General features: G+C 32.3%; 1 protein-coding gene across 1 annotated transcript; it reads left to right on the top strand.

The window, feature by feature from the left end:
• Positions 1 to 350: 350 nt before the first annotated feature.
• Positions 351 to 15,493, top strand: LOC129801482 (uncharacterized). Its single transcript, XM_055846584.1, has 5 exons — positions 351 to 475; positions 690 to 1,975; positions 7,458 to 7,636; positions 7,696 to 7,744; positions 11,108 to 15,493. Coding segments are annotated over exons 1-5 (2,109 nt in total). The 5' UTR covers positions 351 to 473; the 3' UTR covers positions 11,701 to 15,493.
• Positions 15,494 to 16,052: the final 559 nt, after the last annotated feature.

Raw genomic sequence — 16,052 nt, 5'->3', positions numbered from 1 at the left:
CAAAATAGTCATTACTGTTAACAATTAAACTAATAATTTTGATATATTCACAACATTTTATAGAAAAGTATATTCGCATGAGATTATGGCACGACACACAGAGGCAGATGATTTTTGACATAACCTCCAAAAAGTACTACGTCATCACCAGCCCGATCTGGCCCACACTTTGTTATTTGTTTTTATCAGGGCCTCGCGTTTTTATTCATCTTGAATAAGAATGAAAAAAAGGAAATGTTGATGTTGATTGCTGATTCAAAAATTTCGGATTTTTTCCGGTTCCGGATCACAGAGTTCACCGGGTTTACCGGTTGGCAATGGCGCTGCTGACAGGTCTTTGACGTCTTCTTTCCGATAGCAGCGCCAGTGCATTTACTGCGTTTCTTCTCTGCAACTTTGTTACGTTGAAGTAAATTTTGTGGATTTAGAAAAGTGGAAATTTCCGTGATAAAACAACACCTATTTCAATAAAAATGTGAGTAAAGTGTAAAAATAGAGTCAAATTTTGTTTTTCTCCTATTTTTTCCATTGTGGATATGTGGGTTTTATTAGAATTTGGGAGAGAAAATTATCCCTTCAGCCATTCTGAAATTTTCTGTCATTTTTGCAGTCAATGGCATTTTTGAAAGTTTTTTGTGTATATTTTTTTTGCAAACGAAGTAAAGTGTATTATGGGATTGGGTTTGTAGGTACGGTCGTGATCGTCAAGGAGGAGGTGGATTCCGGGGTGGTAATGGACGTGGTGGTCGTGGAATGGGTTCTGGCGGCGGTGGTGGCGGTGGCCGGCCAATGGGTGGAGGCGGCGGCGGTATGGGTGGTTTTCGCGGAGTGAAAAAGCCCATGGATTTGAAGCCCAAGATGAAGCAGCCGGGAGATCGATTGCGTCGTGTTCGTTGGGATACAGCAGCTCTTACGCCGTTCCGCAAAAACTTCTATCAGCCGCCAATGAGTGCGGCCAGTCGATCGTCGTCAGAGGTGGATAGGTATTTGCAGAAGAATGAGATTACGGTGAAGGGACGTGAAGTGCCACCGCCAAATTTGGATTTCATGGACAACGGATTCCCTAAATATGTTGTCGATGAGATTCTAAGGCAGGGCTTCAGTACACCCACGGCCATTCAGGCCCAAGGCTGGCCAATAGCTCTGTCTGGGCGTGATATGGTGGGCATTGCCCAGACGGGCTCTGGCAAGACTCTGGCTTATATGTTGCCGGCTCTGGTGCATATCAGTCATCAGTCACGTTTGCAGCGTGGAGATGGTCCAATAGCCCTCGTTTTGGCACCCACGCGTGAATTGGCCCAACAAATTCAGCAGGTAGCAAGTGACTTTGGCTCTTGCACCCATGCCAGCAATACCTGTATCTTCGGTGGTGCACCCAAGGGACCTCAAGCTCGAGATCTCGAACGTGGTGTTGAGATTGTCATTGCAACACCGGGTAGACTGATTGATTTCCTTGAGCGTGGCACGACAAATCTACGAAGGTGCACGTATCTAGTATTAGATGAAGCTGATAGGATGCTAGACATGGGTTTTGAACCACAAATCCGCAAGATCATTGAGCAAATTCGACCGGATAGGCAGGTATTGATGTGGAGTGCCACATGGCCAAAGGAGGTGCGCAATTTGGCCGAAGAGTTCCTCGATAACTATGTCCAAATAAACATTGGTAGCCTTGGACTAGCTGCCAATCACAACATTCTTCAGATTGTTGATGTGTGTGAGGAATATGAAAAAGAAGGGAAGTTGATGAAACTTCTGGCGGAAATTTCGTCAGAGGGTGAGACAAAAACGATTATTTTTGTGGAGACAAAGAGGCGCGTTGAGGAAATATCGCGCATTATCAATCGCAATGGCTGGCGTTCGTGTTCAATTCATGGTGACAAGTCCCAACAGGAGCGCGATTATGTGCTCAATTCATTCCGTGGCAACAAACATGGTATTCTTGTGGCAACTGATGTCGCTGCACGAGGATTGGGTGAGTTTAAATTCCCTCCTTTTTGACCCTTTTTATTATCAAGTGATATTAAAAATTTTTGCATCGATAGACCAAACAAACAAACAAAAACAAAAGTAAGAAAAGGAGACCTCCTCCGAATTTGCTGGAGGATTCTTCTGCACTGTTGTCAGTCAGATGTGTGGCCGAGATCTGTTGAGAAACCCGATTCTATTTTTTTTGTTTTATTTATCTTATTTCAACCATCAAAAGTCCCCAAGTTCTTGTTTCCGGAGCAGGATGAGTGGAAAAAAAAGGAAAGAGAATTGGATTTTGCTGAGAGATGTATGAGTAAGGATGTAAAGCAGTGAGAGGTTCAAAAGTGATTTAATTTATTTATTCATTTTTATAAAAGATATTTCGTGATGAAATTGAATAAGGATGCTTTTACAAGAAAGTAAATGACTCAATAGGACCCCAAAGAAAAATTAAGAAATATTGAAAGGATCAATTACAAAATGAGTACACTGTTGGTAAATATTTCATCAACTAATTCGTACACTCAGAAAAATAATCGAGTAAAACATACTCGAATCGATGTTAAATTAATTCTTTTTCGTTGTGATTTTCGATTAACTATATTTTAGAGTTGATTTTACTTCTATTTAGGGTAAATTAAGTTAATTCAAAACCTGCTCCAAATGGAAACTTTTTGCTACTCCAAATGGAAACGTCATTTTTTCCATGATAAATACAGTACTAAATTATTATTAATATAATTTTCTATACAACAGTTTCATCATTTAGTTAATTTTGCTCCAAATAAAGCAAAAATTCATTCATATTCACATATTTTAATTTGTTAATTTCTCAGAAAAATTAATAGTGTACCTTTTCACCATCGAATTTTTCATCGATCGACCATGTTTTCCAATGAAAAACACAATGAGGTGACTGTTGTTGATTCGTTTTGTTTAACATTTATGTCATATTTCTGGCTAATTTTAGTTAAATTAAGTGCTAATCTTCATTGTTAACGGTACGTGAATTTTTCAAATGAAATAATTACCTATTTCGTGAACAATAAGGGTTTTTCTGAAGTGTCTGCAAATGCTTCAATAGGAAACCCTGAAAATATGATATTTTTTGGAGAGATTTTCCTATTGTTTTAGATGGGAAAGGAGAAAAGACCAGGAATAAGAACAAATCCTGCACTCAGGAGCAACTTAACAAGGTTTTGGAAGCCTTTCGTCGCGGTTTCACTTACCTCGTTTGTCTCCAATTAGAAACTTTCCCTTGTCTCCATTTGGATTAATTTGTTTCCAATAGAAGCATTTTACACTCGAGTATTTTTTTTGTATTTAAGAAGTTTTAAAATTATATCTAAAGAATTTTCACTAAACAGTAACATTTTAGAAGAGTCAAGGAGCAAATTTATGTAATTCTCTTCAGAAAAATATGAACTAAGTGTGTTGAATCTTCTGTCAAAGTTAAAGCGTCTGGAAATGGTTTTGAATTAGGACATTCACCCTAGGTGTAATATTCGGAAGAGTTGTTTTAACTCTTTTTTCCTAAAATTTACATGACAAAAGAGTGTAAATAACTCTTTTTAAGAGTTAAAATAACTCATTTCAAGAGTTAAAAAAATCTTTTTTAGAGTTAAAATAACTTTCAAATTACAAAATGAATATGTTTTGCAATTTTATGTTTTTTTTTATTTTATCATTTTCTTTATTAATATTTTCTTGACCTCAAATTTTCTATGCTCCGAGCGAAATATCACGTAATTATGTACGCACATGTCTTCATGAAACACTGTTAGGCATATTTTTCTAGTTGATGTTCTATATGAACTTTGTCACTCGCAATTCTTCTTGACTGAAGTATATTCTTAAAACGAAAACACTTAAGCATATACTTCAGTCGAGATGAAATTTTACATCGAAAAAGAGTAATATTTACATCGATATCCGTATTATTCCGAATTATCCGAATTAATTCAACTCGCACGAAGAGTTGTTTCAACTCTATTTACTAAAATTTACAACGAAAAAGAATAACAATTACATGAATATTCGTAGAGTTAATTCAACTCTGCCATAGAGTTGTTTTGACTTTTTAGTTTTTTTCTTAGTGTAGAATTCTTAAGTGGTTCATTTTCCTTAAGGGGTTATATCCACCTGCACTTTTTTATTGATAATTTTTTGTGTGCTTAAATGATGAAAAAATTAGATAAGGATGATGTACCACAAGTACCTAAAAAGACGAATATTTGAGGCACACTGAATGAAAACACTTGTAGAAGAGAGCGTGCTACCTTCGGACGACTTAAGCTTCAAACAATTCAATTTTTCTCTATGTTCCTTCACTGAGAAAAAAGAGGGTGCGATTAACTTTTTTCGTCATAACTAACACTTTTTAGGTGTAAAAATATATCACCATTTTTTTAATGTTAATTTTACACCTTTTTAAGGGTAAAAATAACACGAAAAGGGTAACTTTAACCCCTAATACACCTAAAAAGCATAATATTTACACCGATTTTGGATCAATAATACAGGGTAAAATTAACATTTACGGAATGTTATTTTAACTTTTTCGGATTTCTCTCAGTGTAGCAAAGTCAAAAAAAATCACAAAAAACTTTAATTTCGAGCGTTCTGGTAAATATAACTCCTTATGATCAAAAATTGTGATCAAAAATTATTCATATAGGATGAACTTTGATGAATTAGTCAGTTTTTTTTTGCTTATTTTTTTGCAAAACATCTGATGAAGTCTCATTTCAATGGGGAAGTGCGTGTTTTCCTTCTAGATTTTAGTGAAAATTGTTTAATATCCCAAAATTTTCTTGTGAATTTATTCAGTGGAATCTCTGATGAGTCAAATATCCCGAGCGGCGTGCACAGTGTGACCCAAAACAGTGAGGAATTCTCAAATTTGGTGGTCAATAATTTTGACAGATGTTTTTATGAATCTGCAAAATTCAATTTTCCTGAGCTGCAAGGGTGGTAATTTTTATGAATTTTCCTCTACCCACAAAAACAACCCCCTTCTAGCAAAAGATTTTTACGGTAAATATTAACCCTAATAAACCCTCTAGAACTTGGAATAGTTGCTTTTTCGAAAAGACACTTGCAGTGTGCAAAAATGCATAAAATATTACACATCAGAATTACGATTTTAGGCCCATTTTTAATTTTTGCCTTTTGGACCCAGGAAAAAAGGCCTAGGCTTCCAAGTTTGTCAGGAAATGTGAGATGTAGGACTAGCTTTTAGATTATATGTCCATGGATGAAATTCATTTTGTAACCTGGAAAAAAATCAACTTTTACGAAGCTGCAACATTACGAAGGTGCAAAACCTTCCCCAATAGAAAATAGCTGGAGACTTAGAAAAAATATTCTAAATTACTTCAATCTTCAACATAAGAAAAAAAATAACTTTAGGTAGCCAGGAAAAATTATTTTCTTTATGGGATACCGGTGTTTCAATCGTCCTTAAAGGGTTAAACTTGGCATCCCTTGCAATTATAGTTTTTTATTGTATAAAGAAAATTACTAAAATTTTTCTCAACATTCTCACGAAATATCTTGAAAATAATTAATGTTTAATAAATACAAAAAAATGAGTGCTTGTGATTCAGTGTGTAGAAATTATGAGTATAAAGAAAAACTGGTGAGAGTGTGTCAATATTTTTCATAACATCGATACTTGTACATCTTTCCGATCATTTATCATTGTGGAAATAAAAAAATCCAACAAAATGCTCGAATAATCCTGCTGTTAGTAATTTAAAATAAAGTGACACGCAGAAGTGATGTAGACAACCAAACATCACAGGGACGTGTTAGAAGAAATGATAGGAAAAATATCTCTTTTGAGAATGTTCACACACCAAAAACTCTTACTGTATCAATATCTTCTATTCTTCTTTATTCAACTCAACCAATAGCTCTTTGTGGCAATATTTCCAGTATTCACGCAATTTGTATATTCTTTTTTATAAATTTATCTATATATATGCATATATATGTATGTATAATATATATGTGTCTTTAAAAACTTATATGGATGATTGGTTTGAAAAATAATGTTATGTGAGAAAGAGAAAGTGTGATTGCATTTCATTTCAGCGTAAAAAATTCTTCACTGGAAGAAATTTCTTTTAGACAGAGAGGACTCTTTTTTGGATCACTGACAAGGGGCATCATGTCTCCAGAGGAAGTATGGTACAGTGTTTTATGTCAATACACCAAGATTTGTAAGTGAAAGGATTTTTTTTGTTTAATTTTTATAGGATAATTTAAAAAAATGGTAAGAATAATGACTCATCAAAATTCAGTGAATACTGGGAACACTTAAAATAAAGACAATCTGTTGCGGTGGTGTTAAAATATAATCAAATATTTATTAAAAAGAAAAAGAAAAATTACTAAATCCCAAAAAAAAGGTAAATTTGACAAAAATTGACACATAAAGAAAAAAAAAAGAAATATTTGACTATAAATCACTGCGGCAAATTAGGTGGAAGAAAAAGTGCAGTTTGCAGTTGTTGTGTGGCAAAAAAATATATATACGAGGGGAAAGTTTATTTTATGTTTTTTTTTTCCTTTTTCTCTCAAAATGCGGAAATCGGACTTTAAAAAAGTGCTATCGTGTTAAATAAGGCATTTCTTGTGGTTGAAAAAGTGGCGCTGGAAATTTTAAAGACTGGTCCCTATTTGTAAGAACATTTTCATTTTATAGAGGCTATCCTGTGCATACTCTAAACCCAAAAGTGCCTTAAGTAATTTAAGACAAGGAACTAGTTATATGCATTACTTATAATTAGTTTATGTACGATACGATAAATAAAAGGAGGAGATTTTTTTCAACTTCTCTTCAACGATCCAGTGATACAGACTCCCGGCCAATTATTTTGACTGACCAAAATCTTATTTGTTACCTGAATATATACAATATTATGATATTATGTATTAAAAACAACAAAAAAGAATAGTGATAACGACGTATTATTATGTAAAAAAAACGTCAATTTTGTTCGACGCGTAACCTTCTCTCTTTCAATGGGATTATCATTTTCAAGGGTTTTTTCGTTTGAATATGTATTGCTTTTTTTTTAATTTTCAAAGCAAGGTATGTATAAAATGCTACTTTTTTTTTAAATTAACCTAATGCTAACGAAGGTTTAAAAATTGAAATGAGAGGGAAAAGAGAGAATTTTGACTGAGCTTCTATTTATAGTAAAAATTTATACATTATAATCTCTTTCACGTTAGGGGGTATATTTCAAGGCAAGAAAAAAATAGTTTCATTTTCACAATATTTATTTAAAAAATAATTTCAACAAAAGGAAAAAAAATTATTTGTTGTTTTTAAAATCATTCGCGATTATTTTTTTGTAATTTGTTTCTTTTTTTTTCTCAATAATATATAATTTGTTTTTCTTCTTATCGCTACTGTCATTGCAGTAAAAAGTAATTTAATTTATTTGTTATGTTTTGCACCTGGCTCCATTTAGATGTGGAAGACGTGAAATTTGTAATCAATTATGATTACCCATCGAACTCTGAAGATTATGTTCACCGTATTGGTAGAACAGGACGTTCTAATAATACGGGAACAGCATACACACTATTCACGGGCCAAAATTCTGGAAAAGCCACTGATCTCATTAGTGTTCTGCAAGAAGCCAATCAGGTGAAAAAAAGCATTTTTATTTTAAATAGGATTTTTTTTAAACTTTTTATCTATTTCAGGTGGTGAATCCAAAATTGTTCGATATGAGTAAGGGTGGATATGGCAAAGGTAAGATAAATCATATTTTTTTTTTCTTTTTGTATTCACCTAAACTTTTTTTTAATTATTTTCTTTTAAATAACATTTTCGTATCCTAATAAAATCAGGCCACAATCTATGCAAAAGTTTGTTTCTTACAACTAACTAAATTAATTATAGTGTAATTCTTCTTAAAATTGTGATTGAATCTTGCTCGAGATCATGAGCATACAATGATTTAAGGGGTTACGTAGGTCACAAAGATTAAAAAATAGCATAATTCTTTTTTTTGCAATAAATAAAAAAATAAATTCAAGCTCTTAAACACATACAAGATTAACTTTATAAATAAACGAGCATTTTTTTTTAAATTTCCATTTAAAAATTTTAGATAATTCAGACGTTTGAACCTGATTTTTTGAAACATTAAAAAAAAACTTATTTTCGGTGTATCGGTGTATGTATTATCGGTGTATTACCGATTAAATTCATTCGTAAATAAAAAATAACAATTTTGATCAAAATTGAAAATTTTTGATTGAGCTCTGGATCAAATTGTGAGAATTTGATTATTACGTTAGGTGTTTTGGAAAGGTCTCATTAAAAGCTACAACTCTTCCAAACATATCAATTTCATACGACTACCGCTAGGAAGGCAAAATCGAAAAATTATTTTTCGAAAATTCGATTTCGAATATGTCGGAACTTCTAATTTCAATTTTGAGACGTTTTACAGAAGGTCGAGGAGACCTTTCCAACGATGGGTCGCACTTTGCCTTCACTGATTTGAGCTATAAATAAAAATAACTTGATCGGACTATATTTTCGGTGTTTATTATTAACCGTTAGGAGCATTTAAAAATGGAAAAATCATTTTTTGAAAATTCGATTTCGAATATGTCGGAACATTCATTTTCGATTTCCATAAAATTTTAGGATTTTATATCTGAAGTTGGGGGCACTCAATGGGTCAAATGTGTTTCATCCAGTGATCTTCAATGCACTTAATTCCATGGGGCATGGGACTGAAAATCTCATCCTGTATAAGAAAAAAATAATAATACATGTCTAGAAGTCCCCTTGTGTGAAGGCCTAGTTCTTCTACGGAATATTGTGCCACCATCTGAAGTTGAGGCCTTTAATAACGAAAGGTCGCACCTTCCTAAATCCACCTCACTATATTTCGGGTCTTATTATACCGAAATTGACCTGACTCTATCTCTAATGGTTATTAACTGATTTGAGCGATTTTTATTCTTTTTGTTAACCTTTTCCAAATAAAATCTTATAGAGATGGTTAGAATGCCATAAGTGTGGAATATCGGAGTAGATGGTGTCTTATTTTTAGGCACTTATCTCCGATATACATTTTTATATCTAATGGTTTTCTTACGAATGTAAATTAAGTATGTAAAATAATACATAAACACATGCATTATGTGTGTATTAAAAAAAAAACTTTACTAATATGAAATGAATTAATTTCTTATGAATCAATAATGAATAAATACTTTTTAGCGCTTTAGCTCTATTTAATAAAAAAGAAAATAATAAAATTAATTTACTTTTACAAGAAATTAGATTGACTAGTTCTATATTTCAAGTCAGATATTTCTTGTACAAAGGATTTATTCGGAATTTACTGGCAATGATGATATTGGAATTTAGAAACAGTTAAACACATAGTATTATGAAACTGTTTTCATTCCATGCAATTGATATTAAATTAGTAAAAATAATGTTATAAAAGAAAAGATTGTATAGGGTCTCATCGTAATAAAGACATAAGATTCTCTAAAATTCAATTATGGAATTATGGAATTTTTAACAGAATTGGAGTTGAGATTGTGGGTAGACTAAGGGGCTTAAAAGAGCCTAGATGTCTGATCACCTGCGAATTCAAGTACACTCCGTTTTTTTTTTAATTTATCTAATCTAATCTAACCTTTTCCAACATCATGCCCCAACGGCTGAAAAATTAAAAAAAAAATTAGAAATTTCATACCATAGCTGCGATGCGAGGCCGGTCTTCTCCGTCCGATCTAACATATCCAATCGGTAAAAACCATCTTTAACTGGTAGTATTAAGAAAAAGCGTCTGAATAGTAGGATGGTGAAGTCACCCCCGTATTGAAAAGTTTACTGCATCTACGGTAGTTTAAATATTGGAATTGAGGAGCTCGGAGCAAAAAAACGCTATTTTAATAGGGAAATGCATACGACTTAGAGTTTTTTTGCCGTGAGCGCCTCAATTGTTATATGCTTAAAACTTTGAATTATTTTTTTTTATTATGTTATAAACTAAAACTTAAGAAAATAGGGTAAATTGAGCTATTTTAAAACCTGCTCCAAATGGAAATTTTTCGCTACTCCAAATGGATACGTCCTTGTTTTCATGATAAATACAGTACTAAATTATTATATTTATATATTTTCTATACCACAGTTTCATTATTTAGTTAATTTTGCTCCAAATAAAGCGAAAATCCATTCATATTCACAAATTTTAATTTGTTAATTTCTCCGAAAAATTAAAAGTGTTCCTTTTCACCATCGAATTATTCATAGACAGATCGACCATTTTTTTCCAATGAAAAACACAATGAGGTGACTGTTGTTTATTCGTTTTGTTTAACATTTATGTCATATTTCTGGATAATTTTAGTTAATATAAGTGCTAATCTTTATTGTTAACTTTACGTGAAGTTTTCAAATGAAATAATTACCTATTTCGTGAACAAAAAAGGTTTTTTCTAAAGTGTCTGCAAATGCTTCAATAGGAAACCCCGGAAGATTTTTTTGAAGAGATTTTTTGATTGTTTTAGATGGGAAAGGTGAAAAGAGCAGGAATAAGAACAAATCCTACCCTCAAGAGCAACTCAACAAGGTTTGGGAAGCCTTTCGTCGCGGTTTCACTTGTACACTGTTTGTCTCCAATTAGAAACTTTCCCTTGTCTCCATTTGGATTAATATGTTTCCAATAGAAGTATTTTACGCTCGCGTATTTTTCTTGTAATTAAGAAGTTTTCAAATTATATCTAAAGAATTTTCCCTTAACTGTAACATTCTAGAAGAGTCAAGGAGCAAATTTATGTAATTTTCTTCAGAAAAAAATATGAACTTATTGTGTTGAATCTTCTATCAAATTTAAAGCGTCTGGAAATGGTTTTGAATTAGGACATTTATCCTATGCTGTTTTTTTTATTAGATTTGTGATCGACGTAAACCCCTTAACCAATCACTTTGCAAAGTATTTATTTACTTCAGACTTAGTTTTTTAATTTACATTAAGTTATTTCGACTTTAAAATTAAGCAGTCTAGTTAAATTTATAAAAATTGTTGATCGATTTATTTTTCAAAATTTTATAGCAGAAAAATTATTGTATTTTCAGGAGGTCGTAACCGTCCACAGCGTGATGGTGGAATGAGCCGCAATGGCCCCGGTGGAATGCGCGGTGGCGGCGGTCGAGGAGGCTCTGGTGGTGGAATGGGCGGAATGGGCTCTATGAAGTCAGGCCGTGGAGGAGGTGGAGGCGGTGGTGGTGATAGAATGGGAGGAATGCGTTCTAGCCGCATGGATGGTGGGATGCGCAGTGATGGTTTTGATGGGCGTGATCGCAGTAGGAGCGCCATGGGGAGTACTTCGCGTTTCAGTTCGAATCGCGATCGGGATGGCAATAGTGGCGGTGGGTCAAATTATGGTGGAGTTGCGATGTCAGGTGGTGAGATGGGTAAGTTTGGTGGTAGTGGCGGAGGTTCTGGGGGTTCCTTTGGTGCCTCTGGTGGTGGCAACTACGCCAATGGCGGTTATAATTCCAGTTCAAGCGGTGGCTATGCCAACAAAAGCATGCCACCGATGCCATCTGGTGGATATGGCACTACACAGGGTACCAGTGGTTCCAGCACCGCCGCCTATGGCAACTATGGTGTTATGCCACCAAATATGTTTGCCTATCCACCACCTCCGCTCCCAGTGAAGAACTAAATAAGAAAAATTCAAATGCCCACCGCGCTCAAGAGACACAAACTCCCCATAAAGAGGAGGAATATAAACTTGTAAGAAGTGATTTAATTTTCCTTTTTATTTAATTTCACTATCTATTATCTCAAGAAAGTAATAGAGAATCAAGGAGATAAGTGGCGCGAGGTGACTAAAAAAAACAGAAGAATCTTCCTGCATGCAAAATGTAAATTTTTGTTACAGGGAAAAAAAACTATAATAATGTATTTTTAGCCACGAACATAGATAAAATGAGATGCAATTTCGAGGAAATTTAACCATTCACTGATAATATATAAAAAAAAAAACATAACATACCTTATGAAGTAATTTATAAAACTATTTTTCACATAAATTCAATATATTCCTATGAAAAATTATGTTAAGTGATTTCTATGAATAGAGAACGACGTTTTTGAAAGAGAAATTATCATCAGAAAAAAAATTGCTTTGAAATTTCTTAATTCAATATTTTTAGTTTAAAGAGCCTAAAACCACTAGAAAAAGAATAAATTATCACTATAGATTTTTTTTAAAAGGCATTTTAAATGGATTAATCCATTGTTGGTTTGATGGTCCAATTCGATTTTGATTTACACTGTCAAAAAAGTGAATAAAATCAACTAAAAACATACAGGTTGTTTGAAAAGTTCGTGTAAAACTGTATTTAAATGAACGTCATGTATGATAAAAATGGCCACGTAAAAAATTCAACAAAAATCTTTTCCAGTATAAAAGTTTCTGAGTCTCAATTAGACCATTTTAAGTCTAATAAAATCGATCTTTATGGCTCCGGCACAGCTTTTAGTTCAAGAAAACTTCATAGTCAAAATTCACATCCCTTTCTTAACTCTTTCGCGTCACACTTTTATTCAGCAGATGCATTCATGTAAAATTGAGTTTTTCCTAATGATTTATGATCAAATATAATAGTTCTGAGGGGAAAAAAATTTTCCGTTGCGTGAAAACTTGGAAAAACTCCGGGTCACATGACCCTATTTTCGGCAAGGGAAGTATACATACCATTTTCAAAATCTATATCACGGGCTTTCTAAGAGTTTTTTTTGGTTGAAGTTATTAATTTGGCCAAAACCATGGCAAACAGGATTGTTTTGATGAACACTGTACTCCTGGTGTTCAAGGAATCTTCCTGGTAATCCCTTCAACAGCCACTGTCACAATATTTTGAGTGGTATTTGGCAAAAATAAACTTGTCTACATATTTATTCACAAACAATACAATTGCACAATATGAGACGCTTGCAGAATACTCTAAAATATTGCAAAATATGTTATAATTCATCAGATATAAGATGAAATGTCCAGGAGCAAGATGTAATGTCCAGGACCTGCATTTCACAAAGAAAAATAATGTCCCAACTGTCCCAACTACATTGTTGGCACGAAAACACTTTCATAAACTTTTACCCTTTCCGACAATAGGGTCATATATGACCCGGAAAATTCTACGCGCTTTTCTGGAAAATTGAGAGTAGTTTATTATATCAAACTATGCAATATACAATCTTTGGATATTCTATTTTGTGTTTCTAAAGAACTTTTTGCTGAAAAAAATAAATGAATATAAAAAAATTTGAAAAAAAAGTCATTTCGCGATCGTACCAGCGATTTACCAAAGTTATCAAAATTTGTCTCGAGTAAGCGAAGTCTCACACCCTTTACCAAATGGCTGCTTCAAAGACGGTTATTTCAAATCTATACATTTTATTAGAAAAATTGACGAAAATATCTTAATGAAATGAAAAGAATAATTTTTTCATAAATAATAAATAATTCTAAAGGCCTCAGCTGAAAATCACATCGTAAATTTTTTTTGTTCTCAAGAAAATTCTTGTACAATTTATCAAAAAATGCTGAATTTTCGGTCGGGAGTATGTTTAATACTGCTATTTTAATCCTTCTCTCTTCTCTATAAACAGCATACCCTCTCAGTATTTATATAAAATATATCATGAAAATCGTGATTATAAGTTTTACCAAGTTGATAAATAATTTCAGAGAAAATATTCCAAGTCCATTTTGACAAAACGACATCTTGAGGAAAGTGCCGAAAATGCATGAAATTTTCTATAGAAATTCTGTAGAAAATTCTGCAGAATTTTCATATAACGATCGGATTTACCTTTAGAACAAAATTCTGCAGAATTTTCAGCAGCTACATTTTCAAATCTGACGAATGTCTGCAGAATTCTGTAGAAATTGCCGAGTGGGCATTTAGGGGTTTTTAGAAAATGATTTTTAAATTATCTCCCAATAGTAGGCAATTTATATGAAAGCTATTTAACTCGTTGTCCCTCAATGCGGAATTCCTTGTAGTAGATTATTTTTAGTAGACAAAAGGGATATAGTTTTGGAATTAATGTAGAGGAGGTGGGGCTACTTTGAGCTGTGGGGATATATTTCTAATGGAAGCTGGACCTTGCCATAAATTAATTTAAATCTACAATTGTTTTGTCTATCTATAATACATTATGTAAAAGCCCAGTTTTCTTTAGAATATGCGAAAAAAAATCGTATATCAATGTAGCCCCACCTCCCCCTAATGTTTCTTTCATGTACAGTAGACTCTCACTCAATCGGCTCTTTTTCAATCGAGCGAAAAATTTTGTTGACAATTTTCACGTTTAATTATGAAGCTAATTTGCTCAAATTCGCTGTAGTCCTTCCTATTTTATCGTGATTCTTTATAATTGAGCGCTTTTTGTGGAATTTACAAAGGCTTTGACGTCCAAATCTATCGATAAACCGGATGACATTTCGCCCCAAATGCCCAATTGAGAGAGAGTCTACTGTATTTTAACTTTTTTTGACGCGAACTTTTCAAACAACCTGTATTTACTGTATTATTCGTACAGATGAATATGCGATGGAATGATAAATATTCATATACATTTCCTAATAGGAATGTTTCATTCTTTATACTTACTTTTGAAAGGATGAATCACATTTTATGTTGGAAAGAAAAGTTGAAAGTAACAACTTATAAAATGCATCACTATTTTATTCACCCATCTGTTCGAAAAAAAAGAAGGAACAAAAAAATTTCCAATATTGTTTCAAAAACAAAAGTCCTGTTGATGGTCACAGGAGGCTATGAATGAGTTGATCAAAGAGAGTGGTTGGTTTAAATAAGAGAAAAGTATTGTTTTTTTTATATTTCTTCATTTTATTTCTCAATCTCAATTAGCAGAGTTTAAAATGTTTTAACTTTCAACATTTTTCTTGCTTAATTTCTCTCTACGATTGCCGTATAATGCGTGTGTTGTGTGGTTGTGTGTGTGTATGTATGTAGGTATGAAATATGTGGAGAAAGTTTGAAGAGAAAAAACAAAAGATATCAATACATAAAAAGAAAACACTAAAATAGTAATATTTTTTTTATATAACCAATATAGAATTTATTGAATTTCTCCCCCTGAAAAATTGCAAGATGTTTTTTTTTGTCTAACACTCAGCAAAAAGATTAAAATTATGCAAAACAGAAATTTATTTATGCTTTTTTTTCAAAGATAATTTTGATCAGAGAGTACTAATGTGAAAGTGGGTCAAAATACTTTCTAGGTCCACTTAATGCCTGAGCCTCTTTTTTTTCTAATAGGGTAAAATCATAATAAAAAAAATGTGAATGTTATTGTAGGAAACAATGAGTATTCCTTTTCAATTTTAGTACATCTCAAATGAAACAAAAAAACAAATCTAAAGAAATAATCTGTAGAAGGAAGATTATTTAAATAAAATTTCCAGATATTCAGTAAAAGCGTTGATGGTTTATTTTGGCTGTCTTCAGAGGATTATATATTTTTTTTGTCATGAATTCGTCTCTGTAACATTATTAATACTGTACTAGAATTTTGTTACATTCATCATTATTATTTTTTTTATTTATGTAAAATTTTCAATTTAAAAAGAATAATTTCCTATTCCGTTTAGGGAGAAAAATATCTTTTTTTTCTAATTCTTGCGTAAAAGAAACCTTTTATGTTCTTAGTTTTTCTTTTTTAAATTCCTAACTAATGAAAAGTATAAGAACAGTACAATCCTCCTTTCTAAAAAAATATTGTTTTTTTTTTTTTAATATGATTATAGAAAAAAGTTTTGACATAATATATCTTAAAAGTGAATAAAATATTATGATAATATAATTAAATTAAATTGATTTACAAATTGAAATAATATCAAATTTAAAAAAAAATGATTTAAAATATATTTCTGAAATTATGAATTTCACAATATTTTACCATATTTTCAGTTAATTTTCCCTTTAGGTTGTTGTTTTTTATTTAAATTTTTTTTCCTATCAACACGCACTTTTCGTC

The sequence above is a fragment of the Phlebotomus papatasi genome, chromosome 2 (genome assembly GCF_024763615.1).
Source record: "Phlebotomus papatasi isolate M1 chromosome 2, Ppap_2.1, whole genome shotgun sequence".
Classification (NCBI taxonomy): Eukaryota; Metazoa; Arthropoda; class Insecta; order Diptera; family Psychodidae; genus Phlebotomus; species Phlebotomus papatasi.
The sequence above is the reverse complement of the archived record's forward strand: the minus strand, read 5'-3'. Positions and strand labels throughout refer to the sequence as shown.

What these genes read in the sequence shown, in the direction of transcription:
- LOC129801482 (XM_055846584.1), top strand. An exon ending in TGTCGCTGCACGAGGATTGG is followed by an intron (nt 1,976 to 7,457) that starts GTGAGTTTAAAT and finishes GGCTCCATTTAG; the next exon opens with ATGTGGAAGACGTGAAATTT. An exon ending in TTCTGCAAGAAGCCAATCAG is followed by an intron (nt 7,637 to 7,695) that starts GTGAAAAAAAGC and finishes TATCTATTTCAG; the next exon opens with GTGGTGAATCCAAAATTGTT.